Source organism: Hyalella azteca, unplaced genomic scaffold (assembly GCF_000764305.2).
Source record: "Hyalella azteca isolate HAZT.00-mixed unplaced genomic scaffold, Hazt_2.0.2 contig7095, whole genome shotgun sequence".
In the NCBI taxonomy this organism is placed as follows: Eukaryota; Metazoa; Arthropoda; class Malacostraca; order Amphipoda; family Hyalellidae; genus Hyalella; species Hyalella azteca.
In genome coordinates, this window is record NW_025937227.1 from 328,832 (window position 1) to 343,830 (window position 14,999).

The 14,999-nt window shown below is 35.7% G+C and overlaps 1 protein-coding gene across 1 annotated transcript; it reads left to right on the forward strand.

Annotated features, from left to right (window-relative positions):
* Positions 1–778: 778 nt before the first annotated feature.
* Positions 779–10,436, forward strand: LOC108667016 (protein CDV3 homolog). Its single transcript, XM_018153996.2, has 5 exons — positions 779–1,171; positions 6,969–7,184; positions 7,683–7,818; positions 8,161–8,257; positions 8,541–10,436. The coding sequence occupies exons 1-5, from the start codon at positions 911–913 to the stop codon at positions 8,695–8,697; spliced, it is 867 nt and encodes a 288-aa protein (XP_018009485.1). The 5' UTR covers positions 779–910; the 3' UTR covers positions 8,698–10,436.
* The last annotated feature ends 4,563 nt before the right edge of the window (positions 10,437–14,999 follow it).

The window sequence follows — 14,999 nt, forward strand, 5'->3', positions numbered from 1 at the left end:
GGCATCTTTTGTCACCTTTTTTGAACAGTTGTGTCACATGAGCTTCTTTCCAGTCATCCGGCAAGATCCCGTCGTTCAAATTTTTTCGAAAAAATGCCGTCAAAGGGCTGGCTAAGACGGTTGCTAATTCTTTGAGTAATCTGGGTTGGAAGCCGTCCGGTCCACTTGACTTGTTGGGTTTAGAGCGACCAGGCGTTTGAGAACATCTTCTTGTATTTCAAAACTTGCTAATTTAGAGCCTACTGGGCCCTCCTCAATAGCTGGAATACTGTTCAAGTCCTCCTCAGCGAATACGCTACTTAAAAAAACTTATTAAAATAACATCAGCCTTGCCTTCATCAGCCTTGCCTTCATCAGAGGAAATCTTTCGTTGATCTTCTTTCAAGTCAGAAATACCGAGCTTTGTCTTCGAGCTGGCGTACAAAAAGAAAACTTTCGGGTTCTTTTTGTTGAATTTAGCAGGCAAATGACATATTGAACAAACTTTAGATCGCACCTTAACTAAATTTTTATAGTGACTATACAGATTTGTAGCTGCTATGACAAAAATATTCTGGAGCTTATGCAATATGCGAATCTCTGGCATTATTGCGGGCTGATTTTTTGAGATTTCAAATTTTTTCTCTCTCAATTTTGGATGACCAATTCTGAAACGAATTCACTGGATTGTTTTTAGATAAAATAATTAACCCTGTTCAGAACCTGAGAATTTCTTTCAATAAGAGTTGTGAGTTATATTTAGCGACAACCCGGTGACTAAGAAGAAGAAGAACCAGTATGCTCTCAGAACCTGGGTGGTGAGTGCATAACGTGTCGTCCGAATGGATAGAACTTTGCATCATTTTTTATATAAAACATCAATCTATTGTTCCTCGTATCCTTGATTATATCACAGAAACAATCATTCATTATGGCAGATCTCGATAGTTTTTTTGCCAAAAAAGATAAAAAGAAAGTGAAAGGTAAAAAATTCACTACCACTGAAGAAATTGCCAGGAGGTTAAATGATACAGAGAAGAAAGTGGCTTCGGCGACCAAAAATGAAATTTCTAAAAAATTAGAAGAATGTGAAGATGGATTAAGCACATCTAAAATAACTGCCGTGCCAGAGTTGGATGATGCTGAAGTTTCATCTATAGAAAAAATACCAGAAGTTGATGAAAAGAAAGTGGTAAGTTTTTGTTCCTAAATTCCTACTAAAAACTGTTGAGTAGGCTAGGTATTGGTCTGATTGGTCATTCTCAAATTCTCATAGTCAGTTCAGTGAGTTCACTAAGTATCATAGTGATAGTGTACCTAGTGTCGGAGTGTACTTACTGTGTAGTGCTATCACTGCTAGCTATCATTGTTAACAAATAACATTAACTCATAAATAACAACTTGCCAGTTATGACAATGACAAAAGTATTACATTAGATTAGGTAGGGTAAACGCGGTATATTCCGACACTTTAAGGACGCATCGAGAAATGAAAAACTATAAAAAAAACCGTATGCGTTAAGTAAGTTCTGTTGCCTTCACATGACTCTCAAAACACTTCACTACGCGTCAGAAACGATGAATTTATGAAACGTCACAAAATGTTGCCATATTTATTAAAAAGCCTTTAGAATGGAAACCTACCAAATCCCTATTAACATAGTGACAAATCAGAGATTTTTTAGAATCAGTTCAACTTTAATTTCCTCATTTACCCAAGTTTTAAACCAATTTCTTATGTATGATGGTGCTGGTATACAGGATACTTTACTGGTCTACTTATAGGACTCAAAAATGAACTTGAGGGAGAGTCTAAAAAACTCTCTGCTTTGCCACTATGCATGATACTTTACTGGTCTACTTATAGGACTCAAAAATGAACTTGAGGGAGAGTCTAAAAAACTCTCTGCTTTGCCACTATGTCCCTATATTCCATCACTTTGTGTGGCAACATCCGACACGTGGTGAGTCGTATTGCGTCAGCGCTTCAAATTTAACTGATCCGTATTGCCGACATCCACGTGTTCGAATTCCTTTTGCTGTGTGAGCTGTATTGGGATACAACACGGCTTTGAATTAGAACACTAACGAATATTGAACACTACTTAATTACGTTTTAATTAACAGCTATTAGGCTTTTATAGATGGCCAAGACCTAGTGTTTTTGCAGTATTTCGACACGCAAATGTATGACGTCACCATTTCAACCATCAATGAACGCATGGAACTAAAACAAAGCTTAATATAAAGGAAAAACTAGAGAAGTGACGGAATTACCTACGATGTCGGAATATACCGCGTTTACCCTACATTGATGATGGAACTAAAACAAAGCTTAATATAAAGGAAAAACTAGAGAAGTGACGGAATTACCTACGATGTCGGAATATACCGCGTTTACCCTACTCTCAACTCAACTTCTCAAGTTATAGTGTCCAATGAGTCCTATGCAATCTAAAATAATAGGCAGATTTTTTTCTAAAAATCATGTGCAATAACAACTGTCATGGGCTCATGGCCTATGGGTGAATTTCAGAAATGGCAAGTAAAAATATACATATTTATTTATTTTCTGAGTAAATTAAGAAGAAAACCTGAGGCTGAGGAACTGAAAAAAAACTGATGCAGGGTTGGTACCGGTGGGTAATATTTTTTTATTTGATTTTTTTCAGTTTTTTTTTTTTGTCTTTTTGAAATGTTTTTTTTTTTGCAATTAGCCTACTAACAATAGCAGCACTATATGCCAATGGATGGCTAAAAAGGGCAGTTATTGCCTTCAAGAATGGCCAAGGTGGTGTTTACCACTTTGGGACTTCTGGGTAAACAATTAGGTATTGACAAGTCTATTCATTAGCTCTGTAAAGTTTGTATGGATCTAGGTAATGAGCTAAATATTAACCACTTAACTGGCTTCAAACAATACACAACAACACTTCAGGAATGTGGATCTTCAATACATTGAAGAGTCACATAACAGTTAGGTAGCTCATAGCTGATAGCACAGTCAACAGTGCGCAGCACTATCAATAGATCTACTAGTTTAATGTCCTATAAATCTACCAGACTCTACCCTCTAAACACACTGACTACTGTGACTAGTAGTGACTGAATGACTGAATCTGACTGTACTGTTCTCATTTGATTCAGACCAATAAACCAATACTAAACATAAACTAAACAACAACCAATTAAACCTCAAACGACTTGAAACAAGACTTATGTTATGAGAAAAGCTAACACTGTTTGAAATAAACATGTATACAATTCAAATAATTTATTTCCATTCACTGCATTAGATTATTTCATATATAGTTTTATAATTGTAATTGTTTTGTTTCTAGTTATAAATTCACATAGGGTAAACGCAACATATTATTACACTGTGGGTAATTCCAACACCCCTCAACTTTTTCCTTTATATTAAGCTTGGTCTTAGTTCCACGCATGCCTAGATGGTTGAAATAGTGACGTCATACTATTGCGTACAAGATTACCGCAAAACACAAGGTCTAGCAGGAAAATGTTAAGATCCACAGAGCAAAAGTCCAAGTCAACTAGTGAGAACATCGAAACATGTATGAAAGTTGATAGTTGACCTTGCTTTACCAAATAGTGATAAACTGTTTGTGTAAAAAGAATATTATGGTTTGAGACTTTTAAATAAGTCTGTGAATATATTAGGAATCCTTTTAAGTATACTTGTATTTGCTGATTTTAAGTGGTAAATAAATTAATAGATGATTGATTTAAGAGACGGTTTTAGACACACAAAAACTTATTCAAGCACAAGGTGTCGGAATTATGACACAGCCTGACACAGGGTGTTGTATTCTGACACAGGGTGTTGGAATTATGAATTACGATTTGAAGCGCTGTCGGAATTAGTCTCTCAATATGCCGCATTTAGTCACACACAGTGTTGGAATTCAGCAATTTTGTAGATTTTAATTCTAAGGGCTTTTAAATAAATATGACAACAGTTTGTGACGTTTCATCATTGCTGGCGCATAGTGTGGTGTTTTGAGAGTGACGACGTAAACCAATCAGAACTTGAGTTGCTCATACGGTATATAATCTATTTATAGCCATTTATTTCTTGCTACGTCCTTAAGGTGTTGGAATATGGTGTGTTTACCCTATTTAAAGATTGAAATTAAATATTTTAATTAGAATACTCATATTTGGGTGAAAATCTTTCTAAATGCCTAAAAGGTCAATGCAATCTCAACCAACCCTTCTATAAGCTAGCTAACACATGTAATTGTATAATGTCATTAATATATAACAAATAGTCAAATAGTTAGTTAAAGACTACTTATAGCCTTATAAGAATTAGCTAAGCTGCTAGCTATGTACAATGTATTGAAACACTTGATGCCTCTGTACCAATAACATACAATTCACTAAAGACAACGGGTTTATGTTCCAATTTGTCATAGTAAATTTATACTAAACCATGAATGACAATACCTCAAAATAAATTAAAGACTGCCACTCAATATATTTAAATATTTACAAAATCAAGTAAATAAAAATCATGATTTTTTTTATAAAAAATCAAATGATTTAATCAGTTTGATTTAATCATTGCCAACATTGATTCTATATAAACTAGATTGTTTCTATTTGACATTTTGCAAGTGGCAACATCATAGTAGTGCAGTTTGATTGAAGACTAGAGCATGCTTTTTGTTAATAATGTTCTTGCTGTTTCTATCAATATGCCAAACATAATTTCTTGCTGGTGCTGGAAGATTGAAAAGCAGGTTACCAAATGAAATTTTACTGGAATACAATGTTTCAAATATTCAATGTTCATCTTCATTCTGAAATAGGTGAAGAGTTTTAAAACTTAAGTACTTTAAGTACATACCTACCAAAGTTATCATAGATATGGTTATCAATCAAAATTTAAAATCATTATGAGAACAACTTCAATGTCCCGATAAATCAAGTGGCCTACAAATTGGCCTACAACCTCTGCTATTGTTTGTCTTGTAGTATTGAGACACCACATGGTGCATGATGATGCTGGCGCAGGTCTCCAATGTTGCGCGGGTGATGATTTCATTGCAAGTTGGCAGCTTAGGGTTGTGCTGGTCAAGCAGACTACACAAGAAAAAAACCCTATACTCAAAAAGTTCTCGCCATGGACGAATTGTGTTGATGGCTCTTGAAGTACCATGAGATGACTTACAAATGAAATGAACAGGTTTATTTTATATATTTAATATGTGACTATTAGTATCACAAAAAGGCAAGTGCTAAAAATGGTCCAAGTCACATCATTTTACAGTACTGTGAAATCAGTACCGTAAAATGGGGTTACTTTGACCAGCGGGGTAACTTTGACCACTTTTCGTTTTTTTAACAAAAACCCTCAAAACTCAAAAACTATTTGACATAGAAAAATTTTGTCAATGGGCATAAAAGGCCTAATACTGAGGCTACATAACACAATAGAAAGATTTAAAAAGTTTGCATATCTGATAGGTTAAAAAATTAAAAATGTGACCCACAAAAAAAAAAAGCTATTATTTAAAGCCTGTCAGAGTACCCCCTCCAATTTTTTTATTTTTTGGTTAAATAACTCCAGGTTTTGATGCATTGTAGTAGAACTCTTCTAGTTACATATGCAAATGACAAATTTTAGGAAAGTGTCATAGTTTGCAAATGGGGGGTGCTGCCCTCAAATGGGGGAACTTAGACCACCTAATGTGAGCCCTGACGGGGTAACATAGACCGGCTTGGAAGTTAATATAAAATTACCATATATAACATATTTTATGTTTGACAGCCTATTTATGTTTTTTCTTTATGTTTCAGACTCTACAGAGTCTTATATATGGTAATTTTAGCTTAATTTCCAAGCCAGTCAATATTACCCTGTCAGGGCTGCCATTTGGTAGTCACATTTCACCCATTATGGGGCGGTGCCCCCCATTTGCAAATTATGACACTTTAATCAAGTTTGTCATTTGCATATGTAACTAGAAGAGTTCTACTACAATGCACCAAAACCTGGAGTTATTTGTAGTTATTTTACCAAAAAATATAATTGATTTTACCACCTGGTCTAAGATACCCCAAGAGCTGGGGTAACAAAAACCATCACTTTTTTTTGAAATTACCTAAAGACTATGAGAGGCAAGAGCCAGCAATTTATGGTGAATGAAGCTAGAGTATAGACCTGTATTTTGCATGTTTCAATTCAAATTTAATTTAGCTAGTAAAAAAATGGCATCATTTATAAAAAAGTGGTCTAAGTTACCCCATTTTATGGTACTTTGAAAAATGTATGTATAAGAATGTTTTATATATGTACAGTACTGTGAAATGTATATATGTATCACATCTGATGAATGTCCCAACAGACAAGTCTGAGATTTGTCATTATCTTTATATTGTTGTTGGCTAGTGAAGGAAATTTTCCAGCACACCTGTGGCAATTTGGATCAACAAGCAATTAGAGGACAGTCTTTTTCTATTTTGTTTATTGATTATGCCATCTGAAAATATGTGTACGTATCTTGTATCTTGCAATAGTTTTGGGGCCCCTATGTACTACTGATGCTTGTCAATATCTTCCGACAAATTTTCCGAATTAGCTTAATGGTTTAATGAATATTCTTTTATGAAACATAAAAAAATGATTATATTTAGGATGGAATCCAAAGAACAAATCATTAGAGTTGGTTCAGCAAATCATGAGATTGAGCTGCTTTATATAATTTATCTGAATTTCAGTTTTTTATATTTTCAGCTAATTGAAACTGGATATAAATCAAGTTTTTTCTGAATTGACTTCTAAAGCAAGTATTTTTAGACTATAAGAATGCTATGGGTTTCAAATTATTGTACCTATATCTTACACCAGAGGACTAATTTTTGACTGATTTGAATGTTGAGCAAACTGCATTTCACTTGTTCTTTATAATACTGGTATGACATGATTTATTTAGTTACTCATGATTTCTTGTTTTTCTCAGGTTGAAGAAGAACAATGGGATGATTTTAAAGATGATTATGCTGTAGACGTCAGCAATCTACGGATCACAAATATGATCACAGACAATGATGATGAAGGTGGCCGTGCTTCTGGTGAAGGAGGTGATGACAGTAAACTGAATTCTGGTGATGACAAAAAAGAGGGCGTTTGGAAAATTGAAGAACAACAGAAGTCTTTGGAGAGCACAATTTGTGAGGTGAGACATTCTTCCTTGCGTTTTTAATTCTTAAATGTAGTAGTGGTAGTGTATTATGTTCTATTAATAATTTATTTCTTGAGCAACCTTATAATTAGTATTAAGTCAGTAGATGACCAATTAACTACTGGTACCTAAGTTAGTGAACAAGTTAAGATGTACCTACCAGGTAGTGAATGAACTTTTGTTTCCATAGTTTTCATGTATTTCTACAATTTCTGCAATCAAGAGACAGATACTTTCACTCATGTATTTAATACTATTATATATTTTTTCATAAAATAATGTATATATATAAATTATTGAATTCTTTGCTAATAGTATTCTTAGGTAAGTAGACTGAAAGTTTGGTTGTTGTTAAATGTGTACCTATATGCAATATTCATAACTATGCAGCATAAGAGCTTGAGAAGTTATTAGTTTGAAATTATGATGAGATTGTTGATGCTGACTTTGCTATGCTTTGTTTTATTCAAAGTGTTCCGATTTGCTTGTCAGGCCTTAGATGCCGACGATGATATGCAAGGAGTTAAGGCCCAAATAGCAGCCAGGAATGCCCAGCCTCGGTGGACCAGCCAAAATGCCTCAGAAATGAAAGCCGCTCCTCTGCCCCGAGGCTCTCGCGCGATACCAGGCTAGTAATATTTCAATTATAAGGAAGTACTTGGAAAAAGTTGTGGAAATAACCGTCCACTTAACTAGAAATGCTTGAATGAACCATGCAATATTCATTCCTTTTTGTTTAACTAGGCTTCACCAAGTCCTGCATTATCTTGTAATCTTGAAATTGAATGGTTTTTGACATATTCAGAATCCTTTAGTTTCAAGATCATTTGTAATGGAGGTTCATGCTCTAATTCTATGAAGTTAAGCCATAACATTTAAAAAAATGTTGAGTAAAATTTTATCATACATTTTTTATTGGTTCTTCATTGCCTCTGCTTATGACTAAGGCTAATTATTTTGTATTGTTCAGGTTCGCGACGCAAAAAAGAGGCCCCTGATATCACCAATGCTACAGCCTTCCCCACTCTCGCTGATGCCAAGACTGTCAACCCCCGCAAGAAAGTCTTGTGAGTTATCATCATAGGATGGTTGAATTCTAAGTGTTGAATATTATGAATGAGTAATGGTTTTAATTTCATTTGAGAGGAACCACTGTTGTGAGTGGAATTCAAGTTAGTTGCGGTTCATCACTGTTTTCATCACATATTATTTCCTCAAATTAATTCAAGCCAGAAGAAAGTGCCCATGGCTAAAAGAAGATGAAGTAGAAACATCTTTTCCTCTCTAAAAGAAACAATTGTTCTTCAAGAGATAATACCAGTGAAGCTGAACGCTATTGAATTTTTTCAGAGACGACCGTGACGTGCCTGAGGTTCGTGTGTCGCACAACACGCCTCGAGGACGTGACACGCCCAACAACCCCCAAGCGTACCGACCGCCCATGCTGCGCACCAACAACCGCTTCGGTGCCCTCACCGACCAGAGCTCTTTGGTCAAACACAACTGAGGCGCAGTCCAACCCTTTACTGCGTCTTGGTCGTTTTTTACTATTTCTCGGTTATAAAGGAATATGCCTTTAGGTCAGAACTCCCGACGAATTAAACCAGAGTTTACTCGACATGGGAGTGATAACTGGCTTTGTACCTTTAATGTACTTTTGACTTGATATTACTGAAAATGTATTATGGGATCGATCATATCTATCATCAAAAACATTCGTTTACAGGTTTGTAGTTACGCGACGTTTATCTCGAAACGTACATCATGGGTTTAGTGAGGCTTTTTCTTGACAATTGAGCTATGAAACTACTGTATCGTTACTTATCAGTTAATAGATTCTTAGAGGCACCTAATGGTACTTGACAACTGCTGCAAAATCTGAATTTGGATTTTACTCCTTACTACGGTACTTGCCATGTTGACCAATGCCCTTTTGCCCAAACATTAAATTAGAAGCCTTAGAGACAACTGTTCCAAAGGCAATTCATTCTGCATTATTTAGCTTATACCTGCTTTTCTGCCAGCTAAAATTCGATTTTGTGTTTATAATGGCAGAAAAGGTTAAAAAAAATTCTCTACAAATTTTGTAGTAATAATTACTTAACATACATTTTGAACTCTAATATGACAGGAAAATTTTTTAGGAACATATCTCATGATATTTTCGTTGAACAATTTTATCACTCAACAGCTCCCTTGCCTGAGTCCCATCTTCTTTGTTTGATCAGGTTTCATCAGCCCCTTTATTAACAAACATGTAATCAAATTGATCCTTCTTTCGCTGCTTAGACCACACTGTTGGCTGTTTTTTTATGAAGTGTTTAAATTGTCTTGAAACTGATTACAGTTCAGTGTGCCACGTAGCTAATGCTGCCTTCTTTTAATATCAATCGGCACTGTCTATATGGAATGGATTGGATCACTTGCCCACATTGTACGTTTCCAATTAAAAGTTACATTTGTGTTGGCCTGTGTTTTAAAGTCACTAAGGCTAAAATGTAACTCCGGATCTTTGACTGCAAGACAGTCTGATTTAGGATTACTTTGTTTACAAAATTTGATAATTTGCATTTATTGAAATCTGTGACGTCAGTTGGGAACTTAATAGCGCAATTTTTCGAAAATATGTATGGAACCCAGAGGTATTTTTTGAAAATATATGAAGCTAATTCCCTTGAAATATCAAGAGCCAGAAGAGCGATTCTGTCATTTTATTCTTTAGCTTATTACTTCTAGGAGCGAGTGCAAGTCAGGGTGTCTATGGTAACAGTTTAAAAGTCATTCTTTATATTTATTCCTGTTCTTTCATGATATGTTAGCGCGCATGCTTTTCAGCTTGGGAATGAATCTAACTTGGGCAATAATGACGCGCACATTTCCGCTGCAATCGTGGCATTTATTCTCGATTGAAATGCAATTAACTTAATCAATCGGCAAATTGCCACTGCGAATTTAATTTTAATGAGTAATTTTAAAGGGGATTATGCCTGATCATTAAAATTAATATTTCTTGTCGCTGATTCATTCTGAAAGGTTCAAAGCTGATGATGCAGTACATGTTGCAAAGAGAGCTTTATGAACAGCAACTGAAGGTTTTTCATCTTGAGAGCTTGTCGCGTACGCAATCATACCCTTGTTCATGAACTAAACAGTTCGTCCAAAATTTATTATGCATCAGTTTGATATTTTGTCCGCGAATGTGTGAAAAGCGGATTAATTTACTAGTAAAGATAATTTCAAAATTTCTTTCCATGAAGATTTATCCTTATCCGATAATACTTCCAGTAATGCACCTGATCAATATTTCGTTCAGATAAATCAGTCAAGTTAACTTGTCATCCGATGTCACGAATTATCACTGGCTGATGTGGATTCAATAACTGGCGAGAGCGGTGGGAGATGGCAATAAATGCAGAAAAGCATATTGTAAATTGAATTGTTAAGTTCTTCCTACAGATAAGGGAGAAAGAGTTGTCAATATTGTCAAGGTTTTAATCAACAATAACAAAAATATTACATACATTTATTTTCCAGTTTGCATGTGTCCTAACGGGAACAGAATGGCGGCTATCATCTAATTTGTACCCAATGGTTCCAAACGATGGGAGGTTGGTGTTATATTTCGTTATACTCGAGTAATTAGATTCAGTAATGCTATCATTCGTGGAGTCTTCACAACCAAGCCTCTTGCATAATTTAGCTCTGATGACCTCGTAAAATAGTTCTTATAATTCGACAAAAAGATGGACACGCGTGTGTGAAATTTCTTCTGTCGCTAGATATCAACCTATCGAAATTGTGTACAAAACAAAAAAGTTTCCTCAGTTTGACGAGCCTTCGTTCATTTAGAGGCCACGCTCTTTGCTAAAAAGTATTCCCATATGATAGAATGTCAGTAAGTAAAATCAGGAACTTGCATGTCGATGGAAAAGCATTCATCATCTATGGTATCGAGAACAGTGAATACCAGCAGATGGTATCGAGAACAGTGAATACGGGCTCACCGGACACTGATCAGCACATCAACACTCGGAACATCCAGACAAGACAATCTCTACAATAGGACGAAATTTGCATACAACAGTGACGCCAACACTACAGCCTCTGAGGATGCCCAACGACGACAAATAAACGTGTATTACATCGAACATATGACGACAGATCAGACGTACTAGAACTCGATTGCTTTCAGTTCGAGCGAAATATCCGACAAAAAATTGTCATTGAAACCGTGATCTTTCTTAGATACAGGCTTGAGTAGACTACTTGTAGTTGAATGTATACGAGCACGATTCAGACCTGTGACTGGATGAAATAAAACACTGCTATGCTTGCGAGACGTGCATCAGGAAAGCAAAAAGGGTAAATCTACCTATGTCAGAAAGTCAACGCAACTCATTGCTGCCTCATGCTATCAAGTCGTTCAGTTTTATGATAGACAATCGAATTTACATAGCGTAAACTTACAACCGTTTACTCCACGCGTAGAAATACAGCTCAATTTCGTGCACTACGGTGAAGATGCAACGGTAGGCTAATCGTTAAAGATGAACATCCTTCAGTAATGAAAATAATGCTAAGGATAAGAGAATGTTAACACGGCACGTGAAAAGACATAAATCCTCAATAAATCCTCAATCCTCATCCATAAAAAATCTCAAAAACGACAATAATAAAACAATAGATATATGGCACCACTCCATTCTAATATCGTTATTTGTACATAACCTAAAATATTCAACTCAAGACAGCATCTCCATTTTTCGACTGTTTGTGATAAAAGCCAAAATTTCAATTTTGGAATGACATGAAAAATGACCGACACATGTTTGAAACAAAAACTTGGAAATTTCATATATGCGAATACACCAAAAAATTTGGGATGAAGTTCGCACAATATTGGAAACCATCAAGAACGTTGTTTTTCTTCTAAGTGGACTAGAAACTTTCGACATCTAAAAGCTTAGTAGTAACTGCAACAAACCTAACCCCACAATTCCGAGGCAACAAACCTAAAATAACTAAACAAAATAGTTGGCTAATACCCACTTGCTTGCAGTCTTATTTACATCTCGAATCCTTATTCTAAATCGAAGAGAAAATAAACATTTATGGAACGAGGAAGTGGATTCTATCAGCGTGTCCGGGACGACCAGAAGAGAATGTAATTCATTTTTGAACACTATGAAAATAAATGGAAACCTATGCAGTTACCTTAACAGTCATGACATGCGAACCTATAAGAAAACAGCAATCGAACAATTCTCTGAACTGCGTAACACAGCGAAGCATTGATCCGAAATATTCGAGTCCAGAGTTCAACTCGGTAAATGCCTTACAATATTAAGAGCAATGAGGCTTCAGAAAAAATAACTGGCAATCCTTCGTAACTTCTAGGTAAAAAATAACTTAATACATTGGTCTTCTTCTTACACTATTTGTAGAAATAATGCACGGGCCTGGAATCTCTCACAGTAACTAACACTTATTAAAATTGAAACAGGAAGTGGCTGTAGCGGATACAGTTTTCTCAGCTTATGAACAATTTTTGTTACTGGCTACCACAATTTACAGGTACAAGCAGTGTTAACTAGTCCCTCAGTTATCAAACTTATGTTATCGAAGATGGAAAATCCTGTTTCACATTGAGTCCTCATTAAAGGAAGTAACTGCATATTAAAATATTCTTAAATGGCATAGAGTCTACGTCAGAAATTTGTACACTCGTGACGAGAGAAGAGGAAAGAAACTAGCATGGAGAATAACTCTGGAGAAAAAGACTAGACAGTAGAGGAGCCAAGTCGATTGATGTTTGGTCAAGCATTCTAACGCATTCAGGATTTGAGCTATGCGACACTCCACCACAACCATGCGGGAATATTAAAGAAAATACAACGCACAACAAGCAACAGCTAAGGGTTGTTCTATACACTGATTGATCTGAAGCTATCTTACTGTTATGTTCAACAATGACTGAATTATTTGATGAAGTAATCCGTTTGAAACTTAGAATAATGAAACAAAGCCAAGTACCGCGCGGTCAAGCGGCATGAACATTAGAGTGGAAACTTATTTCCTCCTCGTTGCTACGGAACTCGATAAGGCAAGGAAATCAGATTAGAAGAAAGCCTTAATCAACAAAAATAAATACTGTGAAGCCTTCACTTATGCCTATAGTGTTGGGAGTTAACTACATGCTATGATGGCACACAAGATACACATTTTCTACACGAAACACAGTTAACTTCTTGACACGATATGAGATTTCACTTATAGTGAATGTCTAGAGTGTGGAACATTCCTAGACGAATGGACTTGGCCGCTCTCTCGACCCAGGAAGAGGTAAAGGTAAAGACATTTCGGTTCTCCACTTTAGGACAGAATTTTGAAGCATGGACTGGGACTGCACTTACATGGAACAGTGTACGGTTGCACGTTCAAAAAAAAAAAAAAATGACCACAAGATATTATTGGATTGTGCTCTAGCAGGAGTACCGACTAGACTGTTTTACACGAAACCACATTAGGAAGAGACCACATTACGATACACTAGAAAGCTCATTTTGAGACACTTACAACTAATAACAGGTGACTTCCGCGAAAAGCGAGATACAAAATAGATAGTCATGATGTAATATGATTAGATATAATACACTAGGGTCTCCTGCCATACCTTCTTTATTTGTATGTAAACGGAGAGAGCAGTAAGAGGCGTTAATGACACCGGGTTTCCTAAACAATGAAGACAATCGCAGAAATGAACATTGAAATGCCGTATATGTTCTGATGGGAATAGATCTTTCCAAAAACATTGAAATGGGTACCACACCAAACTTGAAAGCCTTACTACGTACAATAGGCTTAAAAACTATAGATTCCGTTCAAGACAAAGATACGAAGTTTCTTCAGCAGGATCACTTATAAAAGAATGTCAAGTTTAGTTCTTTACGGAATATTGTCAGTGGAACGTTGGCACCGAGAATAGGCTGATGTTGCCACGATTTTTTTCATTACTCAACAAAGTTATTTCATCGTCAGTAAATATTCTCTAATTAAATTATATCAAATCATCTACTAGCATGGAGAAAAACCATGAAAATAAGTGAAACGATGCCTTTCAATCAACTAAGTGCATGGAAAGGTGGTATAATTTAACTCGAACTGCAAATTGAGTACAAAACTCAACTGAATTGACACTCGTCAGAAGAAAGCTGTTTCAACTTCAGTTTGATCTCTTCTTGGAGCAAGATAGACCGTCGCGCAACTCCAAGTTAAAACAATAGCCTTTAGTCAGAACAGGAGTATAAAAAAATTATCAACTTTTTACCATATTAATCATGATTTAATTACTTTCGATGACTTAGACTAGAAGTTGTAGTGGGTCAAATAAAAAAATATCAATCTTACCTGGGATATCGTCCTTCTAAAAATATTTTATCAATTCACATAAGATGACATCTTCATACTACTGTGTCCACTGAACATGAAACGTCTTCACATCAGACTACTTACCGATACCAATATTCAGAAACGACCGAATTAGAACTGAGTTAGTGAACAAGAAAGAAAACATTTCCATTGCGATTTCATGGAATACATGGGGACCGTAGATTTAGCCGTCAGAATCTATTTAGAAAGTTTAATTTCAAAAACTGATTTTCTCTGCAACACCGAAACTTATCTTCTTAGTGCGTTAGGATCTGTAATTTGTAGTACATGAGCCAATATTGCATTGTCTACGAATAGTTATGGTGCAGGAAGTTGACTTGTACTGGACGAGGTAAGCATCAAATGCAACGCCAGCACGAG

Coding starts and splice junctions, on each gene's coding strand:
- LOC108667016 (XM_018153996.2), top strand. CDS start 911: ATGGCAGATCTCGATAGTTTTTTTGCCAAAAAAGATAAAAAGAAAGTG. Junction 7,819..8,160: donor AGGCTCTCGCGCGATACCAG/GCTAGTAATATT, acceptor TGTATTGTTCAG/GTTCGCGACGCAAAAAAGAG. Junction 8,258..8,540: donor AACCCCCGCAAGAAAGTCTT/GTGAGTTATCAT, acceptor GAATTTTTTCAG/AGACGACCGTGACGTGCCTG.